A 23,482-nucleotide genomic window follows, 5' to 3' on the forward strand; every position below is an offset into this window, starting at 1 on the left:
ATATATATATTCACAAAACATGTGCATATATGCACATTCAATGTTAACTCAGTAGCCATAACAAACTTGTGGATGTCAGAGGACAACCTTGGAGGTCAGTCATCACCTTCTATTTTGAGACAGGTTCTCTGTTATTTTCTCACTGTATATACAGGCTAGTTGGCCTGTAAGCTTCTAGAGATTTTCTGGTTTCTATCTACCCATCTCCCAATAGGACTGCTAGGATTGCTGCAGATGCTCATGCCATGACTGTCAGGCTTTGCTCATGCCATGACTGTCAGGCTTTGACAGGCTTTGATCCTGGGGATTTGAACTCAGATCCTCACACTTATGTGGCAAGTGCTTTTATTTACTGGGCCATCTCCACAGTCCAAAAAAACAGTGCTGTTTTAATGAATGACTATGATTTTTCTCTGCTCTCAAAATTTTATTTTACCTTAACCCAGGTTTCTCCACGTTACACTTGAATGACTATGGAAGCTTCCAGTTAAGTTGCCTAACCAATCTCCCTTTCTCCTATTTATCTACATTTAAATCTCCCTAAAACACTTTCAATGTGTCACTTCACATACCAAAAAATTTAATTAGCTCCTCAATGTCTTCCACCTCAAATCTAAATTGACAACAGCTTTTCAATGCCTTGCATATTTATTTATTTCTAGTATGTTCTTCACTGCCTCCTACCATAAAGCTTCTCTAAGAACCTTTACCTCTCTACATGTTGCTGTTCCCATCTGGAATGCCATTTTTCTTCTTTAGAAAGGCATATTAAACCTTTCTCATCATTCAAAAATATCTTCAAACTACTCCACAAAGACTTCTTCAGATCATTCTATTCCAAACAAACAGAGCATCTGATAACTGTCACTCCATCGGCCTTATCTAACTAGACTGTAAAAGTCTTCTCAAACCAACTGCTAGACAATCTACAGGTACTGTAATGCTGGCCTGACTGCTACAAAATCTGAAATCAACATAGAAATAATAAATATCTTTCCCCAATGTGATGAACAAATGATTAAATAACATTTTGAGACAGAGTTTCTCAATATAGCCATAGCTATCCTGGAACTCACCCTTTAGACTAGGCTGGCCTCAAACTCAGAGATCCACCTATCTCTGCCTCCCTAGTGCTGGGACTAAAGGTGTGTGCCACCACCATCTGCTTGTTTCTAACTTTTAAAACATCCTCGGGTACATTTTCTTGATGAGACTGTATAAGCTGCTTTACAAAACAAATTTTATATAGTTCTCTATTTCTGCCCCAGCATCTACTGTAGAATCACATACAAAACTAAATCAGTAAATACATAATGGATAGATACCTTTTCTACAATACAAAATAAAAACATCGTAAGTTAAGATATATTTTCTTCAACTCATTATGACTGATTAAAAGTTCAAAATAAGCTGGGTGGTGGTGGCACACACCTTTAATCCCAGCACTGGGAGGCAGAGGCAGGCGGATCTCTGTGAGTTCAAAGCCAGCCTGGTCTACAGCTCAAGTTCCAGGACAGGCTCCAAAGCTACACAGAGAAACCCTGTCTTGAAAAACCAAAGAAAAAAGTTCAAAATAAATGGAAATGTTAGTAGTATGCCCAGTTACAATAACAAAGACTCAACAGTCTAGGGCTATTTACAGATTACAAAGTGCTATGAATGAATTACTCTGAGATTTTTCTGAGTGACAAACAACTCTATCCCCTTTGGTGGAATAAGGCAACTACTGCTGTATTAAAATCCAGCATATTTGTCTATGGATAGATTGCTGCTTTCTTATTGAAACCAGGGCCTGGTATGCGCTAAACATGTACTTTACCACTGAACTACACTTTCTAGCCCAGAATGATGCTGTCTTTTGCTAGAGTTAACTTGAAGACAAGAGTATTCAATTCAGGTTTTAGATTATTGACTGAACCCTGATAAATGAATACAGAGACAATAAAGTGGCAATATTTGCAGGAGAAAAAAACAGCAAGAGAATGAAAACCTACACATAAGTAAGCAAGCCTCTTCATGCCCCCCAGCCAATTCAAGGCTAAAGCTTTAAATTAAAGCTTTTTAAAGTGCATTCCCTTCTTACTATCATCTATATGTATAAACTGCAGTAGTAAACAGAAGAACCAGTGGTTCCTATACATGTATGTAAAAAAAAGGGGGAGTGATTCAGATTTGCCAGTGGTTACTATCAAACAGCATATACTACATAATAGTATTCTTCAGCACCTATGCAAAATTTTCCTTCTGTCTATACTAACCACAAAGGTACCTTTAGCATATATTTTGGACTTTCTTCTCTGAATTTCCAGCATTTTACTCTATTTTCTGAACTCATGGCTGGTTCCATAATCATCACTACATCCTGAATCATTCTGCTACGAAATAATTTTAAAAGTGCCTTCTCAAGAAAAATTACTGGTCCATACAAAAATCAGAAACACTTAAAGCAACATTAAGATCTTTAGTTTAGAACAGATATACACAAGGCTAAAATATACTGTCCTTTGAAAGTGTATATTACAAATGAGTTTTATATTTTTATTCTAATAAATCTTAAACATACTTTCTCATGTAGCATTGTTATGAGTATACAATTTATTATATAAATTTGATACCATGTAAGTCAGATAACTGAAAGTTCAAAATAATGGCACACTATATAGTATGCCAAGTAACACAAATGCAGAAAGCCATTCATTTCAGTACTTAGGTTACTTACGATTACAAGTAGGTGCCAAGGTTGCAATCAAAATTAATTGGTCACTGACTTAATGCTTTGTTAACAGCAGCATACATAACAGAATTTAGAGAAAACGTGGGCGCTGAGCATCATTGTACAGCAATCTTAAAAACACTCACCTTCAAATGACTACATTCTACGTTACACAGAGAACACAAATGTGGAAATATTCTTGGAGACGCTGCATAATAATCATTCATCATAGAAGGGGTAGGCAGTCTCTTCATTTTCTGGGTACCAGCTTGTGTAAACTTTGGTAGCCATGAAGCTTTCACAATCCCAAAGGGAGACCGAATGGGCAAGTCAGTTTCTGATTGGTAACTCTTTTTATTTCCTCTAGGTCCAACATGTGCATCAGCTGAACTGATCAGAGGCTTATGTGGGATCCGCTCTTGCTGGCTTAAAGCTGAAATTAATTCAGATGAAAAGGATGGCTGGGTCACAGATGGAGGAATAAGAGACTGGCTCATTGTCTGGCTAACTGTTTGGCTAGTAGACTGACTGACGGATTTTACAGGTTCAAGGACTGACTGTCCTGAAATGTGTATGCCTGACAGCTTGGTTCCACTCTCAACTGGGAAAAAAGACTGACTGGAGGACTCACCAGGGAAGTCCATCTGACGAAACACATCTTCAACAGGAAACACAGAATTACATATCACATTTGAAGAGGGAACAGTTGCAGAAATGTTCTGCTGCGACCGAAATTCATTCTTGACCTCATCAGTTGGGATTTCAGGATCATAAATACGTACTTCAAGTGGATCTTCTGTATAGCCATATTTGCTTGCATGCCCATAATCAATCACATTACTTGAAACTGCTTCTTTACCAAGTGTTTCCTTATTTCTGCTGTGAGAAGGTAAATTAGGTAATCGGCGCCCCATTTTTCGCATTCTTATATCCCTCAATATTAATGGCATATTTTCAGGAGTTAGCTGTTCATCAGGATAGCGACTAAGTTCTTCTAGGTCTTCATTTGATAATCCAAAACTTGCTAAGATACTTGAGGCACTCTCCTTTGTATAGCGGCTCTGTACTTTAGGACTCTGTTCTGTAACCTGGGTTACAGGACTCTGTTTCACTTCCACTGGTGGAGTTACATGAGGCTCATCATCCCACCGACTACCATGAGGTTTCCCCTTCTTTTGTTGTCCTTCAGGAAAATCCATTTTTTCTTTGGTTAATCTTGGATCAGTTCGGTGTTGAGTTACCTGAACATTCATTCTCTGTGGTCCCACGTTCTGATAAGATTCATGGCCAGGAAATCTGTGTGGAATTCCACGAGCTCTCCCTGCTGGGTAAAATCTTGGAAGACCCATAGATCCAGGCCTTATAAATGGTCCTGGAGGCCTCATCCCAGGAGGATTAGGTGCTCTCGGCCTTTGAAGTGGAAAGGTCCCTCGAGGATTAAACCTGGGTCTCGACATGGCTACTTTCAAGAATGCCTGATTTAATAAAGTATAAGGTGGTGTTGAACCATGTGAGGCAACGGCATTCAGCTGCTGAAGCGCCAACTGAGTCTTAATCTGAGCAAAGTGCAAAGGAGATGGGCCCAACAGAAGTGGGTTTGCAATGCCCAGGCTCAAGGAATTCACAAGTGGTGCGAAATTTTCCAAGAATAACACAAAGCTGAAAGTTAAAACACAAATATTAGATCATTTTAACTCAAACTACTTCATGAAGTGGGTTCTACAGCCAGAGTAAAACATTTTGAAATAAAGTCATGATACCACTTTGCATTACATATACTTTAAGAATAAGGGCTTACAAAGTTTAAAATGTCCCCTAAAACTTTCTCTTCTTTTCCACGACACAAACCCCAAACCTCAAGCCAGAGGTATATTGCTGTGCATGATGTGCAGTACTGGGTGCTGTCCTAGGTGCTGAGATGTAACTCACAAGTCCTTTTACATAATCTTGAAAAAGACTGAGGATTTATTTTGTGGTTTTATACTGAAAAAAAAAAAGATGAAGGCATTAAAATTCTTAGAAATGCACACACACTCAGTATGTGTGTGATTAGACATAAGAACAATGAAAGAACTGTAACTTTAAAGTTTTATTTAGACCCATTTTTGTAAGACACATTCTTCTTGGAATCAGCCTTCATATCTACTAAATTCTACATGGCAGTTAAACTATACTTATATTGCTGTTATTAAACAGTTGTTTCTGGTAAAGAAAATTGTGTCACCAAGAATCTAATTATAAAGTCTAACAAAGGAGGTGCAATGGCATGGAACTCTTTATAACATACAATATAATATGTAACAAAACCAGTTGCTCTGATCTTTCCATTGTTGAGAATACAGAAAAATACATAGGTAACAATGATTAACTTTATAGACAATGTCCATGTGTTAGTTACTGTTCTAAGCACTTTACATGGATTTACTCATTTAGTTCTCACAACTCCCAGAGATATGCATAGTTTTACACTGAGAGATTAAGTAACGCAGATTATATGATGCTGGATTTGCATTCAAATCAAATTCAGATTTAATTTAGCCCCACAATCCATGCTCACAACTACTAACAGATGTGAATAACACTATCCTGCAGATCTCAGACATTAAATTTGCTAAAAGTGGTTACTGACCAAGTCCTCACATTGTTACACTACCCAGTCTAACCAACTTCAGGGAGAAGAAGCCCTGTACTTCAACTATCACTCAGACCACGGTCAGCAGCCACAGTGGCAGACTTCCCTCTCCCATATAGTTATCCCATATAGTTATCCCATATAGTTAAAGATTTACTTTCATTTATCTTTAAATATATTCATGTGTTTAATTACATATATATGAGTGCCTGAGGAAACTTAGAGGCATCTGATCCCCCTGAACTAATTATAGGTGTTTGTGAGCTGTGCCACATGAGTGCTGGGAAAACTTCAATCACCTCTCCAGGCCCGATAGTTTTATTAGGTTCTGGGAATTAAACTCAAGTCCTTATGCTTTATTTATGCTTGTTAGTAAGATGAAAATATATTTGGGTAAAACTCTTATTATTTATTGGGTTAACCTTCTCTCTCTTCAAATCCAACCATTTTGCAAACTGTCAACATATTTTTTTCCCCAGAGCTGAGACCTAATTAGCGCTCCACCACTGAGCTAAATCACCCTCACACTCCATTTCTTTAACTTTTGTAAAAGAACATTTTTACCACATTACTCCTGTTCAAACACCTAGAAGGATCCCATCCATTTTATTTTTTGTATGTATAATGTCCAACAATCTAGCCAATCTCTATCTTTATAATTTACCAGGCATTTATTCCAGCTAGGTCTTGGTACCTTTCTCTTCCCATTAAAGCAACCTACTTGTCCCAGATGGTGAACTTATTTGATTTTATACATATTCTGTATGATCAGCTTCCATCAAATTTTCCTTGACCACTAATATCAAGTGAGTCTCAACATCCTTTCTTATTTCTTGAACCACTTTTGGTATCTCTACTTTGTGTTTTGTGCTAACAAAATGCATGCTCTTTCCAAAAATGCAGCATCAAGTGAAGCTCTGTGTTCACTGAAAGACTTTTCTCCCAAGTATATAAAACCCTATTCAGAAGAACCTCAAATGTTTGTTCAAGTATTTAAAAGATCACATTCAAAGTCATCATTATTAATGTAATTTAATTAATGTAATTTTAAAAATTAGTTTTTTAAAGCTCTGTATGCACCAATCTATGCATGTGTTTGTGTGGATGAGTGTAGGGATGTGCCCGCCACCTCACATATGTAAGTCAGGACAATCTTAGTTGTTGGTCTTTGCCTTCTACCTTGTTTGAGACAGGGTCTCTTGCTGTTAACTGTTGCATATATCAGGCTGGCTGGCCCAAGACCTTCTGGGGATAATACTGTCTCTCCTTCCCACCTCCCTATAAGAATTCTGAGATTACAGAAGCTGGATACCACACCCAGCTTTCCATGAGTTCTGGAGATCTGAACTGAGATCTTCATGCTTGTGTAGGAAGTGTTTTACCTATTGAGATTATCTCCCCAGCCCTCAGATTTCAAGTTAGAATGAAACACAAAAATAAAAATTGCTCAGGCTATGAATTCACCAACAGCAAATCTAAATTCACTATTTTTAAAATGCTATTTGTAACAAACTCCAAAATCCTTAAATCATTAAACTAGCTTACCTTTGTCATAGTAGACTCATTTCTAAGAACAACTTTGTTTGTGCTTCTTAAAAAATAAGCACTGTTCAGGTAAGCAGTTTTCAATTTTTTTGAGGGTGGCATGTATGTGCATGTTCATGTGTCTATGGAGGTTGTCCTCAATCATTCTCCATCTAACTCAATCTTCTTTGAGGCAGGGACTCACTGTGTAGCTCTGGCTGGCCTCAAACTTAAGAAACCTGTGTTCAGTTTCACGAGTGCTGGGATGACAAACCCTGCAACTTATTTTTTTTTTAAATAAGTTTTATTTTATTTAACCATTTATTTAGTTATTACATATACAGTGCTCTGTCTGCATGTATGCCTGCAGGCCAGAAGAGGGCACCAGATCTCATTATAGATGGTTGTGAGCCACCATGTGGTTGCTGGGAATTGAACTCAAGACCTCTGGTAGAAAAGTCAGTGTTCTTAACCTCTGAGCCATCTCTCCAGCCCCAGCAACCTTATTTTTCAAGAAAGGTCTCTCACTGAACCTGGAACTCACCATTGTGGCTTTGCCAGTGAGCCATAGGAATCCTCCTGTTTCTGCCTCCCTAGCTCTGGATTTTATAAATGTATACTGCTGTACCTGGGTGCTGTGGATCAAGCTCAGGTCCTCATGCTTCCTCTACAAGCACTTTGCTGACTGAGCCATCTCCCCAGCCTCTATTCTAACTCTTTCTACATCATTTTCTCCAGTTGATGAAGACTGCTCTTATATGAGAAACACTAATTCTTTCAAATACTGTTTCTTCCCCCAAGTAAAACACAAATGGTACAGATTTATCAGCCATCTAATTACTGTATGAAACTATGAACAATTTTAAGTTGAAGAGAACTACACTTGAGTTCTCTAAGAGGAAAACCCTATGTATTCTCTAAAGTACCTAGCACCCTGGACTTACAGTGATATGATACAGTTATAGAACACAGATACCAGCCGTTTTACAAACTGTATTCTTCAAGACCTCTTAAGAGCAACAAATGCCCTTAACCACTAAGCAAACTCTCCAGCCAACAAAGTATAATTTTGAAGTTATTCTAGGAACAAACATCCAGAGCCTCAAGCATGCTAGTTAAGAGCTGCCACAACCAGCTACCCAGTATTCTCAGTCTATTTGATGCTTTCAATTGACATTTTAATCTCTATTTAATACTTTTCATAACAGAATATTACATGGTAAATCATTTGAATTGTTTTATTTTGATGAAAAGCAATCTTAAATTCTTTTCATTGTCCTTTAAAAACAGAAACATATTACTGTGAAACAAAACTTCAGTATAATCAACCATAAAACAAAATTCTTTTAGAAACTAGTAACAATGTCAGTGAGAAAGCTCAGTGTTTAAGGCTCTTGATGCCAAGCCTCACAACTTAAGTTTAATCCTTGGAACCTACAGGGTGGAAGGAGAGAGCAACTCTTGAATGTTATCCTCTGACCTCCACACAGACTTTGTGGAACACCTGCCCACAAACATATACACAAAAGAAGAAGAGAAAGAAGGAAGAAGGAAGAAGAAGAGGAGGAAGAAGGAAGAAGAGGAGGAAGTGGAGAAGAAAACAATAGCAGAAATTGGTTTCTTGGCACAAGTATGAATAGCTTGACAGATTAAAAAGATACTGCCATTAGATCCCATGAAGTATTTCCAAAATGTCCACTTCCATGGAAAATCAAGAACTGCCTATTATTTTAACAATATCGTTCAGAAGGAAGGGGACCTTATTTTCAAGTATCAATAAATCTAAAATTTCTTAGAATCTAGACCAATCACCAAAAGTTAGCCAGCCAGATCATGATGGCTCCACTGAATTATGAAAGAATTGATATCAAATCCCAGTGAGATGGATCAGTTGGTAAAGGTGTTTGTCACACAAATCTGGTTACCTGAGTTTGATCCTCAGAATCCACATAACAGTGGAAGTAGAGAAAACTAACTCTACAAAGCTGGCTTCTGGCCTCCACCTGTATGATGTGACACATATGTGTCCACATATATACATACAAATACATATTAATACATTAATTTTTTAAAACCTTACACTTGAGACTTTATAGAATATCATGTTCTACAATGTTGTTTAATACTCATCTTACCTGAGATAAACAAAAATCACTGAAAGCAAAGGACATCAGTTTACAGATTAAGCCTTAGAACACGGCTAGGAAGTAACCATATCAACAGAACCCACACCCCCCCCTTCACTGTTCTTTTCATGCTGTATCTCAAATACATAAATTTATTTTATAGCTGCAGCATGAATCTTAAAAGGTCTTACTAATAAAAACAAACCCGGAGCCAGGTATTGAGGTGAATGCTGAATGATCAGAGAAACAGAACAAGCCACAGCCACCTCACCTCACCAATTCCTCAGCTGGTCTCGTTTCCTCAAACTGGAAACCTGTGTCCTCATCTGAATGGATCTCAACTGAACTGCTGCTAAAAGCCTAAAAGCTTAACAAGGCTCTAGTTCCTGGTCCTCACACCTTATATACCTTTCTGCTTCCTGCCATCACTTCCTGGGATTAAAGGCATGTGCCACCATGCCTGGCTGTTTCCAGTGTTGCTTTGAACTCACAGAGATCCAGACCAATCTCTGCCTCCAGAATGCTAGGATTAAACGCGTGTGCTAACACTGCCTAACCTCTATGTTTAATATAGTGGCTGTTCTGATCTCTGATCCCTAGATAAGTTTATTGGGGTGCACAATAAATCAACCACATATAGCTTTTTCCTAATTATTAAAAAAATGTTCTTTACCTTTCACCAAAAGCAAGAAAAAAGAAAAATTGCCCTGAACAACACCCAAAGAAAAGTTTTCTATGAACTCATCACAAAAGGAAAATACTATTTTAACATTCTTTTTCTAGGTATATTCCCCCTATCTTACTTTATGCTGTTCTGTTAGAACACAATTACAAAATAAATTGATTCACTTTGGCACTTAGGAACACAGCTATGACAATAGTCAGTTAATACAACAGTCCAATTGTTTAATCACAAAAATAACATGCATTCTGTGCTTTCTTCCACCTGTTGATCTCTTCTACCATCCAAACAGATCCAGAGAGCCAACGTGTTACTGTCATTAGTTCTGTTCTGTTGTGTCTCACAAAAGAGGCACAGTCACAATTTAAGTGTCACAAGTGTGGTTTAGGTAAATATGTTAGATGCCAAACTGCCAAAATGTGTCACTTTTAAGGAAATGGTCAAGCAAACACAATCAGAAGCACTACTTGACATCATTAAAAGTAGCATTGACTTTCCTGCTACTTGAAAAGACAGATGGATATCATGGCTTCAGCTAAAAACCAAAATGCGTGCTGGAGAGATGGCTCAGCACACACACACAAACACACAGATCCTTAAAAGATTCTAAACCAAAGATCAATTGCTATCATGGAATGCTAGGGACAAATCACTGTAAAACCACATATTAAAAACCCCAAATAGCAGTAATCTAATAGTTATTCCCAGGAAAATAGCTTTTTTAAAAAATAAGTAAAATAGCCGGGCGGTGGTGGCGCACGCCTTTAATCCCAGCACTCGGGAGGCAGAGCCAGGCGGATCTCTGTGAGTTCGAGGCCAGCCTGGTCTCCAAAGCGAGTTCCAGGAAAGGCGCAAAGCTACACAGAGAAACCCTGTCTCGAAAAACCAAAAAAAAAAAAAAAAAAAAAAAAAAAAAAAAAAAAAATAAGTAAAATAATCAGATGACTTTATTTTTAGGAATACGTATTCTACATAAATAAATGCATCTCCACAGCATAGCATTGATTTGACTATAAAAGATACTCTCCTGAACACAGGCAGATAGTCTCATTTACCTTGCCATCTTTAATAAACATAGTATATTAGGACTGAGAAGATGATGGATCGGTAAGTACAAGGACCTGGACTTGATTCTGAAAGCTAGGTGTAGTCATGCACCAGGGAGACAAACAAGCAAATCTTTGGGGACTCATTGGCCAATCAGTAAGACGAGGTCTCCAAAAAATAAAAATATTGGGCTGGGGAGATCACTCAACCATGTTAAGAGGGATTATTACACTGAACAAACACCTGAGTTCAAATCCCCCACACTTACACAAAAGTGGTGCATCTCAGTGCTGCAAGGGGATGGAGACAACAGCATCAATGGAATTCTAGGTTCAGCAAGACCCCACTTTACAGGAATAAGGTGCAGAGTGATAAAACAGGATACACAAAGGCAGCAACTGAAGAACATCCAAGGTTGTTCTCTGATCTCCATACAAACACACACACACACACACACACACACACAGACACAAATGAGTGGATTAGCTCAAGAAAAACTACCTGATCTGATCCAAGCTGGAATAAAGAAATCATCTTTGGGATTACTTGGTCATAATTACAAATGAAAAAAGAGGTGAATGTTTATAAAACTCAAATGCTGCTGAGAACTGTATTTATCACCTTAGAAAGCACAAGCACTAAAATAAGACAAAGCCTCCACAATACAGGGAAGTAGTAGTAAAGGGTAAACACACTTAAGGTTTGGATGCCCAGCTCCAGTTGCTTCTGAGATGCAACTGCACCCTTGTCCAACCTTGTGGTTATATGCTTCTCTCACGTAGGATATGGGCCAAAATTGTTTCCATCTCCCTAGAGTAGATTACAATATGTTAAAGCAAGAATATGTAACTAATGCTTTATTGATCCCAAAGGGAGACCTTACCCCATCTGAATGGAGAGGGAAGAGGAGTGGATTAGGGGAGGGGGGTATAAGGAGGTGGTGGGAGGGAATGGGAGGAGTAGAGGGAGGGAGAAACTCTGGTTTGTGTCATCACTATGTTTAATCAAGAACACCAGACCAATCCAAAATGAGAAATGGTCTATAAAAACATTTCAGATTAAGCAAGTGTAAAAGAGACATGACAATTACACACAGTATCTAGCCCTAGACCAATCCTATACTTTAGGGAGAAAAAAAAATCTGCAAAGAATACTAATGGGTGAAGCAACAAACCATATTACAGACTAAAGAACGTTATCAGTTAAATTTACGGACATTGGAACTGTACTATAAAACATCTTATCCCTATGATACACAGCTAAGTATTTAGAGATAAAGGATAAATGTACAAAATTTATTGTCAAATAGTGAGTGAGAGAGAAGAGAAACAATTCATTTTCATGTCACTCAGAGCTTAAATTCACTCAAAATTAATGATCCAACATCTTATGTCCACCATTGAACTATATAACTTAATTGTATCCTAGGTGAAAAAGATTACAAACAAAATAAGAGGCAGGAAAATATAATAAAGAGTATTAGCTGCAAATTTTTATTTGGCCCTTCTTTTTCTACATCATGTACTCTCCCGAACTGCTGACTATTAGTCAGCCAATTACAAAATCCATAATAATCTAATCTTTGGGGAAATTTCCACTGATTGAAACATACCCACCCAGGCTAGGAGGAATGCCAATGACTGATTTCATACAAAATTGGTTCACTCCCGTTAAGTAAAACTTAATACTATCAACTAACTTTAGAGAGGCAGCACAGAAAAATGTCTAAAAACTTAGACCCTATCAAAACAAACAAAAGATCTTTGACCATAAATTCAGTGTTTTCATTCTGATTCTGCTGTTACTAACAACATGACACTAAGAAAGCAGAGTGTAATTTGAAATGGAAATTAAAAAAGAAAAAAAAAAAAAAAGGATGGCTCAGCAAGGAGAAGCCCTTGCTGTTCTTGTAGAGGACCCAGGTTTGGTTCCCAGCACCTGCATGGTGGCTCACAATTCCAGGGGATCCAATGCTTTCTTCTGGGCCCTCTAAACTCAGGCACTGCAAACACATGGTGCACAAATATACATTCAGGCAAAACTGACATTTGACAAAAAAAACTCAGGCAAAAAATAAAATTAAAAACCCTTAAGAATATGATGGGAAGATCAATTACTATTATAACAGGTACTCAACACTAGGTTAGTAAACAACATGCTTTTAATCAGATAGGAGTTCTTTTTTTTTTTTTTTTTTTTTCCCCGTTTTTCGAGACAGGGTTTCTCTGTGTAGCTTTGCGCCTTTCCTGGAACTCACTTGGTAGACCAGGCTGGCCTCAAACTCACAGAGATCCACCTGGCTCTGCCTCCCGAGTGCTGGGATTAAAGGCGTGCGCCACCACCGCCCGGCCAGATAGGTGTTCTTTTATTAAGCTTTTACTAAGATAAGGGCAACTCCTGAAAACACTGTATTACAAACACTAGTTGTACACTCCTATCTTTCTCTCAATAATTCCTAAATTAAGATCTAGCAGTTCCTGAATAATTTTAAAACACATTTTTATTCATTTGGAGATGTGGGTATGTAGGTGTCATGCTATCTGAGTGGAGATCTGAGGACAACTTGGGGAAGTGAGTTATCTCTAACATGTGAGTTCTGGGGGCCAAATAGGTTGTCAGGCTTGGCAGCAAACAATTTTACCCACTAAGTAGGTATTTGAAGTTACATCAAAATGCATAGACTCAAATACTGATGAGGCAAGGCATTACTTATCTATTATTTAATGGAAAAGAAACAGTGTTCCTAGTGGGGCAGTGGTGGCACATGGCTTTAATCCCAGTACTTGGGAGGCAGAGCCAGGCAGATCTGAGTTCGAGGCCAGCCTGGTCTACAGAGCGAGATCCAGGACAGGCACCAAAACTACTCCTTAGATAAATAAAAAGTAGCTGAGGAACTTATAAATAGACTTAAGAGACAGATCAAAAGCCGGGCGGTGGTGGCACACGCCTTTAATCCCATCACTCGGGAGGCAGAGGCAGGAGGATCTCCGTGAGTTCAAGGCCAGCCTGGTCTACAAAGTGAGTTCCAGGAAAAGGTGCAAAACTACACAGAGAAACCCTGTCTCGAAAAACCAAAAAAAAGAAGAGACATATCAAGCAATTACAAACTGCTCCAGTTATAAATCTTATTTGGATCCTGACTTCAAACAACTGATTAGCTGCATATGTGGTAGAGGGAAAATTTCAATACTGTCTGAATGGCTATTAAGAAATTATTATTAACAAATAAACATTTATTAGTAATAGTTACTAATAATTTTATATAAGCAATTTACTACCTAAATATTTTAGAAAAAAAATTGAACTGAGTTGCTAGAACTGATATTAGACTTACTTGACCCAGATGTGGTTGTTCACGCCTTTAATTCCAGCATAGGAAGGCAGAGGCAGGTGGACCTCTGTGAGTTCAAGGCCAGCTTAGTCTACAGAGTTACAGGCCAGCCAGGGTTATAAAGAGAGACTCTGTCTCAAAAAACAAACGAACAAAATAAACAAACAAACAAAAAAAGCGGGGCTGTGGTGGCCCACACCATTAATCCCAGCATTTGGGAGGCAGGGGCAGGAAGATCTCTGTGAGTTCAAGGCCAGCCTGGTCTACAGAGTGAGATCCAGGACAGCTTCTAAAGCTACACAAAGAAACCTTGTCTCAAAAAACCAAAAAATAAATAAGACTTGCTTAAAATAGGGTAGAGAGTAGAAATTTGACGAGACTGACCATTTGCTAACAATTACTGAAGCTGGATGATAGTTACATGAATAAGTCATATAATTCCTTTTACTTGTGATGCTTAATTTTTATGTAATTAAACAAATTAATCTGGTGGCAGGCATTTGTAAACAAACATTTGAGAGGCTGAAGCAGGAGAATTTGAAGCCAGTCTGAGCTACATAGCAGGATCCTGTTTTAAAATACAAAAGTGAAATTCAAACAAAAAAGGGGGGGGGGGCAATTTTCATTAAGCAGAGACAATTTAAAAGTTTAGTAAAAGGAAAGCTGAAAACTTAAATATAAGGAATTAATGTTGGACTGAAACAAGAAGCAGAGTTTGGTTTCTAAGATCTGAAAAATAATCAAAATATATATGCCCCAAGATAATTACTAAGATCACGTATGTATGTACCTTGGAGCTATCCTATGCTCCCCATTCTTGTCAATCCCAACTTTTTATTCTTGATTCTCATGGAATCCATATAACTATGGGTTTTAATTCTACACCTCACCTTCTCTCATTATTCTTTCCACAATTCTCTTCTGATTTTTCTATATACTTTCCTTCCATTTTCACTTTCAACCACAAATTTCAAATGGAACAAAGTTAGAACAATAAAAAACAATAAAAAAGTTGAATATAAATGAGGGCTTATTAACTTTAGTCACAGCAACTTTTTTTCTTTTGCTGATCTCTAAACTATCACATTTCAATATTCATTAACTCCTGTTTCCTTGAAAAACAACCAAAACTGTGTTACTGGGTACCTCTATATTAGAAGTACTTTATCTTAATATATATAGCTTTCATTAAGAAACTGGACAGACTTAGTCAAACTTTAATCAATGGGAGGCACAATGAATTAAGCATGAGAGCCCACCCAGGCTCTGGCACCCATAATCTGAGTTCATGTATTCAATACTGGAGTATCCAATACATACCCGCTACTTAGACACAAAGAGTAACACAATTGTTGAATTATTACAAAGCAGGTTCATGCCAGTAATCCCAGCACTTGGAGTTATCATCTTGCCTCTGCCTCCAAGTCCAAGGCCACCCGGATCTGATCTACATAGTGAGTTCTAAGCTAGTCTGTGCTACCCAGCAAGATCTTGTAAATAAATAATCAACAAACTATTACAGTAGATTCTGGTAAGTGAAATAAAAGGAATGTATAAACTTTATAGATTCAAAACATTTTCAAGTTTGATAATTTTCAATTCTATTAATTTAATCTAAATTCCTTTTTTAGTTAAAAGGCAGTATCTACAGGCTGCAATTTTCTATCAGAAGATGTTACTTAGTCATGCTAAATTTTAAAGTAAGTACAAGTGAAATTCATTAAGAAACATCTATGGATAGGAAAATTCCATACAACATCTCAGTGATCATACATATAAAAAGAAATCCCAAGCAGCAAGTAGTGTTACTTTACAAATAAGAAAATAAAAGTTCAGAAAGACTAAAACAACTAGCCTCACACATAATAGTAAAAGAAAAATGGATTCGAATTCATAACTTCTGATTCCAAAACCTACTGTCCACCAAACTCGTCATTTTTGCCTATCACATAAAAATTAAAATTTCGAAGATATCCTTAAAAAACAACTCTTAAGACATCCAGAAAGTGGTGACCGTAGAGAACCTTTTTTAGAACTAGAATGTATAAGCACACTCCATAACAAATGCAAAAACTAAAATATAATTAATACACAAGGTAATACATGTGTGTCAAATGAATACATTTTAAAGACCAGTTAATCAAAATAAACGAAGGAGAATTTTTTGTGATTTCTTTCAACTGTTTTATCTTTACTCATCGGTTTCAACACAAATGACAAGGTGGGGAATGGCGTAGTATATTTTAGTGCATTACATTTTGGATTCCACGTATCTGAAAGTACACATTACAGAATATGGAAATATAAAAGTCAAATTTTATAAAGCAGAATGCAATATAAGCCCATTAAATCCGAAGTGTATAATCATTAACAACATTTTGAAGAAACATAATAAACAAATTTACTTTTCTATGTTAACGTCCTTATATTAATTTTTCTTTAAATCTTTTTCCAGTTTGTCATTTTAAACTTCTAAACTGAAGCAGTAAACACAACTTCCTTGAAAAACGAGTTAACCCTTCATACAAAATGACGAGGTGATGGAGAATTTTTGTGTATATGAACAATTTCAAACCTGATTAGAAAAGATGAATCCGCGTCGTCGGGTGGATTCTGGTGACAAGCTTTTTTATTCACAACTTTTCACACTGAGTATTCCTTCCAAAATTCCCAAACTGCCAAAGGGTAATTTTAATACTAAATAGCTCGAGGCTACAATCATTGTCTAGCTCCAAGATTTTGTAATACTGAGACTCCCTCATAGGCAATTACTTCCAACAACAAAGGATGTCTGAAACATCCTCAGGGATGAGGCAGTGGCATAGACATCTTCTCTTGAACAAAACAGGCCCAAGCTAGAACCCACACCAACACAGGCAGCTATCCCTGACGTGCGGGGTTCACGACTCCTCTAAGGATGTGGAAGTGTCACCGCCATTTACGACATCCCAGGGCCGACATTCTCGGCTTCGGTGCTCACTGGGGCGCTTGGCCCGCAACAGCCCGCACGCCCCCACCCCAGCTCCCTGCAAGGACGCTCTTCCAGCGGGGCTAAGGGCGCACGCGGCCCACAGGGGATCCGAAAGGCGCTCTGGCGCGCGGCGGCCTCCCAGCCCGGCTCGCTGTCAGGCCTGAGGAGCGGCAGAACCGCGGCGCAGAGGAAGGGGCGGCCAGACCTCCCCGAGGGCGCCGCCCGCTCCTCCGCAGGGCGGCGGCATCGGGCGGCTGCGCCCAGCGGCACTGCGGCGCGACGGCGCGGTCGGCGAGCGGCGAGGGGAGCAGGCCACGGCCGAGGCCCACCCGAGGGTCCCTCAGCTGCTCCCGCCCCCGCCGCCGCCATTTTGTGCGCAGCCGCTGCGACACATACAATAGTCGACCGCGACCTCACAGGAACGGCTCGGGCCTGCGCGCAGGGCCTCTGCCTTCCAGCCCACGGCTCCCCGCAAGGCAGAGGTCCTACCTATGCCTACCGACTAACAGCTGGATCCCATCCGTTCCCCACAGTTTAGCACTCGGCCTCCAGTCACGACGACGAAGCAGCTACCGCCTCCATAGGGCTCCACGCATGCGCACCTTCGCCTAGCGCCCTTGTCCACTCATCGCGCCTGCGTGCCACGGGCTCCGCGTTCGCCGGAGACGCTGTCAGGGGCAGGACCGCCCTCTGCCAGAAGGGGGCGATCGCCTGCTGCGGCTGGCCCTGCAGCCATAGCGGTCTGGGTACTATCACTCAGGTCTCAGCCCTGGCAAACCACGTTGGTCTCTCTATCCCATGAAGTCTTCCCTGATCACCATTCCCTCAGTATCACAAAGCAACATTCACGTCGCACTTATTAGCGTAATAATTTAAATATGGTAAGCATTCCCAGCCTTTATCTCTTACCTTTTTTCGAGACTTAGCTGGTCTCGAACTCCTTATATAGACTAGAATGGTTTCAAACTCAACATAGATTTCACCGGCCTCTACATTCCAAGTGCTGGGATTAAAGGAGTGTACCACCACACCGGAACTTATCTCCCATTTTTTAAAATGGAAAATTAGAATAGAATGAAAGCTTACTAAACTAAAAGGCTAACACTGGAAATCCTTTCATGTAATTTCACAATTCAAACAAAAAAAAAAAACAACAACAAAACTACCTGGATGGTAAATATCTATAATCTTGATTTTGCCCATGAAAAATCTTGGATTAAGAAAAATTTCTTAATCTGTTTCTTCAATGCCCCGTCTTCTCAAGTTGACTCAATAATGCCATGGCAAACAGTCAGTCATTGCAAAAAAAAAAAGGTAAAATTCAACCCTTGCCAACTAGGTAATACACAGTGATACTACCTACTTTGAGGCTCTCATATCTGTTTTACAGACCACAAATTCACACTAAAACAACCATAGGAAGCGGGCATGGTGGTGAACACCTTTAATCCCAGATCAGAGGCCAGAAGAGGGTATCAGATCCTCTGAAACTGTAGTTACAGATGGTTGTAACCCACCATGTGGATGCTGGCAACCTAATCAGGGTCCACTACAAGAGCAGCCAGGGCTCTTAACAGCCCCCTATCATTATTTGTTTTATTTCTTATTTATAGATCTTTTTCCAGTAGAATGCAAGGCCCCATGAAGTCTGGGGTATTTGTGTTTTCCTCACTTTATTCCAAGACAATAGAAAAAGCAGTAAATGTTTGTGGAAAGAACGAATGACTGAGAGGTAAAAATGTATATGTGATGCACAAGTGTGTATGTGTCTGTGTGTAATTATAGAGCATTATTTCATATCTACTAGCCATGGTCATTTCCTCATTTAAAAACTTCCATTTTCAGCCAGGTGTGGTGGTACACACCAGAAATCCAACTCAGAAGGAGGCTGAGTTAGTAGGATCTGGGGTCAAAGGCCAGTCTGGGATACACAATGAGTTTGTGGCCAGTCTGAGTGATAGGGTAAATAAGACACTGCCTCAAACAAATAAACAATTAAGTACTTCTTAAATACCTTTTTCTCGTATCTAGTGACTTAACTGTCTCTTAGCAGAAGATAATTCTTTAAAAAAAAAAAAAAAAACTGCCGGGCGGTGGTGGCGCACGCCTTTAATCCCAGCACTCGGGAGGCAGAGCCAGGCGGATCTCTGTGAGTTTGAGGTCAGCCTGGTCTCCAAAGCGAGTTCCAGGAAAGGCGCAAAGCTACACAGAGAAACCCTGTCTCGAAAAAAAAACAAACAAACAAACAAAAAAACCTAATTGTTGTTGGGCATGGTGCTGCACACCTTTAATCCCAGAACTCAGGAGGCAGAAGAAGGCGTACTCTGTGAGTTCGAGGCCAGTCTGGTCTACAAAGAGAGTTCCAGGACAGTCAGAGCTGTTACACAGAGAAATCCTGTCTTGAAAAAAATTATTTTTATTATTAATTTTGTTTGTGTGTGTGTGTGGATCTGGGGTGGGAGGTATTATACACATGCATGCAGATGCCTGAGGAGGCTAGAGGCATCAAATCTTTCTGGAGCTGTCATTATAGGTAGTTGTTAGCCATCTGATATGGGCACTGGGAACTGAACTTGAGTCTTCTGGAAGAGCAGCAGAATACACTCTTAACCACTGAGCTGTCTTTCTAGCCCAGAAGGTAATATATACAAAGAATATTTATCTTCCAAGGTGTGTTGATGGTATAGAGGTATATATAGCTGCTTTCCAAAGAATATTTATCTTTTGTTAAATGTTGCATTTAGTTTAGCTTCTTTAATGTTCTCTCTCTCTCTCTGCCATTATAAACTTTAAATTTTCATGCAATCAAATCTATCATTTTTCCTTCATGACTTGAGTTTTCTTTGTAGTCTAAGAAGCCTCACTCTATTCTTTATGTGGTGGTTTGAATAAGAATGGCTCCAAAGGCTCATATATTTAAATGCTCAGTCATCAGGGAGTGGCACTATTTGAGAAGAATAAGAGGTGTGAAGCCCACACCAGAGGAGCATGTCTTGCTCTCCTTCTCTCTGCCTATGGATCAGGATGTGCCTCTCAGCTACTGCTCCAGCCACTGCCTGTATGCCTCCATGCTCCCTTCCATGATATAATGGACTAAACCTCTGAAACTGTAAGCAAGCCCCCCAGTTAAATGCCTTGCATGGTGTCTTTTCACAGCAATAGCACAGTGACTAAAACTGAAGTTGGTACTAGGGACTGGAGGATTGCTTAGACAAGTTTGACCATACATTTTGTTGGGTGACTATGGAAGAGTTTGGGATTTTGAAGAAAAGTGGTTAGACACTTTAAGCAGATCTTAATGGGCTATACTAGTAGGATCATGGGAAGAAGTACAGAGGGCAATTTGAACTGTGTGGGGTCAACTCAAGAAATTTCAGAGGGGAAGAATATTATTAAGTGGCCTAGAGACAATTCTTGTAATATTTTGCTAAATAATGTGGCTTTTCACCAGTGTCCTAAAAATCTGCCTGAGGCTAAACTGAAGAGTTTTGAATTAATGATATTGGCAGGGGAGATTTCAAAACAGCCTAGTCTTGACTGTGTCATGTGGTTATTAGTAATCATTCTTATTCAGATCCATAATGAAAAGAAGCAAGCTGGACAAAGAGAATACAAATGTACAATTTGAGGTAAAAAGAAGTACCAGGAAGTATAATGGAGCTAAGTCCAGTGCTCAAGAAGATAAAAAGTTTAAAGAAGAGCTTAATGCTAAATGGAATAAAGGAAGTGGTAACCTCAGGACAAGACCCTACTCAGCTAAACTTCCAGCTTGTGAAAAGGAATTAAAAGAAATCTTAAGCTGGTAAGGAAACCATCAACAACAGAAAACTGAGGCAAATGTAATTGAAAGACTGAGCCAAGTTCTAGCCCCAGTATAGCAGCAGAACTTGGCAGGATCAGCCATAACCACGTGGTTCTGGTTTTAGAGTCAAGGATACAAGAAAAGGGTTATGAAATCTCCCTCCATGGCTAAGAAAAGCTGCCGAGGCCAGGCTTATGTCGGGGGGTCCAGTGCTGTGGAATAATCCTTCTGTACACTGTGAATATGTATTACTCTCATTGGCTAATAACAAGCTGATTGGCTGATAGCTGGGCAGGAAGAGATTGAGTGTGAAAGCCAGACTAGGAGAATTCTGGGAAGAGGAAAGGCAGAGTCAGACACCAGCCAGCTGCTGAGCAAGCAGGACATATAGAAGATGAGGTAAGAAGCCATGAGCCATGTGGCAAAGCATAGATAAGAAATATGGGTTGATTTAAATATAAGAGTTAGTAACAAGCCTGAGCTATCAGCTGAGCATTTATAAGTAATATTAATCCTCTGTGTCAGTTATATAGAAGCAGGCAATCAGGACAGGAAAAATCCCCTACAGTCCAGAGATGCCAGTTCATGAAGCTGTGAAGGTAAAGCTTGAATTGTGTTGGAGATACCAGAGCCATGAGATACCTGTCAAGGAGAGCTGCAGACCTGGTGTGGAACCAGCCCAAAAAAGAGAAGTGTGTTGCAGTCAACAAAGCTGGAAGGAGTTGGAGATCTGAAGAATGTTTTGACATTAGACATGGAGATGCAGAATTTGGCACTTGTCCTGCTGGTTTTTGGTCTTGTTTTGGTCCAGTATTTCCCCCCTTACTCCCTTTTGCAATGGTAATGTATATTCTGTGCCATTGTATGTTAGAAGTATCTGATCTGCTTTTTTACTTTAGAGGGGGTTAAAGTTGAGAAATTGCAATGAGTCTCAGAGACTTTGAACTTCGGATTTTTAAACAGTGTTGAGACTGTGATAGACTATGAGTACTTTTGAAGTTGGACTGAAACATCTTTGCATTATGACATGGCTACAAGCCTATGAAGACTAGAGAGTGAAATGTGGTGGTTTGAATGAGAATGGCCCCCATAGTCTCATGTATTTGAATGCTTAGTCGCCAAGAAGTGGAACTCTTTGATAGGATTAGAAGGATTAGGAGGTGTGTCCTTGTTGGAGGAAGTGTGTCAGTAGGGGTAAGCTTTGAGGTTTCAAAAGCTCATGCCAGACCCAGTGTCACCCTCTCTCTTTGCCTCCATATCAGGATATAACTCTCACAATTCTCCACCTGCCTGCCGCCATGCTCCCTGCCACCATCCTCTTTGTGCCCATGTTCCCTGCCATGATGATAATGGACTAAGCCTCTGAAACTGTAGACAAGCCCCCAATTAACTGCATTTTTTAATAAGAATTGCCATGCCGGGTGGTGGCTGTGGTGGCAGCGGTGGCACATGCCTTTAATCCCAGCACTTGGGAGGCAGAGGCAGGTGGATCTCTGTGAGTTTGAGGCCAGCCTGGTCTACAGAGCGAGATCCAGGACAGGCACCCAAAACTACACAGAGAAACACTGTCTCAAAAAAAAAATTGCCTTGGTCATGATGTCTCTTCACAGCAATGGAACAGTGACTAAGACACCTTAGAAGAACAAATTCCCAGTAATTATATAACAGTCTCTAAATATTTCTAAATTTTATTTACAATTGTCCTAATTACTTTTAATTGTCAGCTTGACATAGCCTTAAGTCATCTGAGAGCCTCAGATAAGGAACTGTCTGGATCATACTAGCCTGTAGGTGTGATGAAATAACAAATGACTGACAGGTTAAAATGTATATGTGGGTGCACATGTGCATCTGTGTATGTCTGTGTGTATATATGTGTGTAAGAGAGAGAGAAAGAGAAAGAGAGGGAGAGAGAAAGAATAGGAGAAAAGGCGAGCAGTGTTGCACACATGAGTGCAGATGCCCAAGGAAGCAAAAGGCATCAGATCCTCCCAGAACCAGAATTACAAGCAACAGTAAGCTGTCTGATGTGAGTACTGGAAACTAAACTAGGAAGTGTTGTTATGGAATATTATTTTAACTGGGCAAAGATGCGTTACATTTGTTTATGCTGCAGAATATTACTTTAACTATGTAAAGGTTGTTACTTTTGTTTATGCTACATTTATTTGACAATGTAAGGATGTGTGTTTAATTATGTAAAGATGTGTTGCATCTCCTTTACCTTGCTTGCCTAAGGCACCTGATTGGTCTAAAAAGCTGAGCAGCCAATAGATAGGCAGGGCTCGCATGCAGAGAGAATAAATAGGTGGAGAAATCTAGGCTCAAGAGAAGAGAAGGAAAAACAAGAAGGAGAAGAAGGAGGAGCAAATGAGGGACATGCCTGGGGTCAGAAGCCAGGCACTTGTCAGCCAGCCAGACATAGAGACAGCAAGAAAGTAAGAAAAGGTAAAAAGCTCCAAGGCAAAAGATAGATAAAGAGAAACAGGTTAATTTAAGTTAAAAGAACTAGCCAGAAACATGCCTAAGCTAGGCTGAGCATTCAAAACTAATAATAAGTCTCTGTCTGTGTCATGATTTGGGAACTGGTTGGTGTCCCAAAAGAAAAAGCTTGGTACAAAGTGTCTTTATTATAATTGTGTAGGAGGGAGGGC

The 23,482-nt window shown here is 39.4% G+C and overlaps 1 protein-coding gene across 11 annotated transcripts in view; it reads right to left on the reverse strand.

Moving 5' to 3' along the window:
• The window catches only part of Znf638 (zinc finger protein 638), a 129,492-nt gene that overhangs the window by 58,923 nt on the left and 47,087 nt on the right, over positions 1–23,482 (reverse strand). For 7 of the 11 annotated variants that reach the window (XM_052721421.1, XM_052721419.1, XM_052721411.1 and 4 more), the window contains exon 2: positions 2,860–4,372. The exons of 1 other annotated variant lie outside the window; for it this stretch is intronic. In XM_052721421.1, the coding sequence (XP_052577381.1) occupies positions 2,860–4,372 (1,513 nt within the window). Of the gene's footprint in view, positions 1–2,859; positions 4,373–4,511; positions 4,697–17,515; positions 17,658–23,482 lie in introns of those variants that run through there. 3 more of the 11 variants (XM_052721416.1, XM_052721417.1, XM_052721418.1) reach the window with 3 other exon arrangements.

The sequence above is a fragment of the Peromyscus californicus genome, unplaced genomic scaffold (genome assembly GCF_007827085.1).
Source record: "Peromyscus californicus insignis strain IS unplaced genomic scaffold, ASM782708v3 Scaffold_6__1_contigs__length_162567912, whole genome shotgun sequence".
Classification (NCBI taxonomy): domain Eukaryota; kingdom Metazoa; phylum Chordata; class Mammalia; order Rodentia; family Cricetidae; genus Peromyscus; species Peromyscus californicus.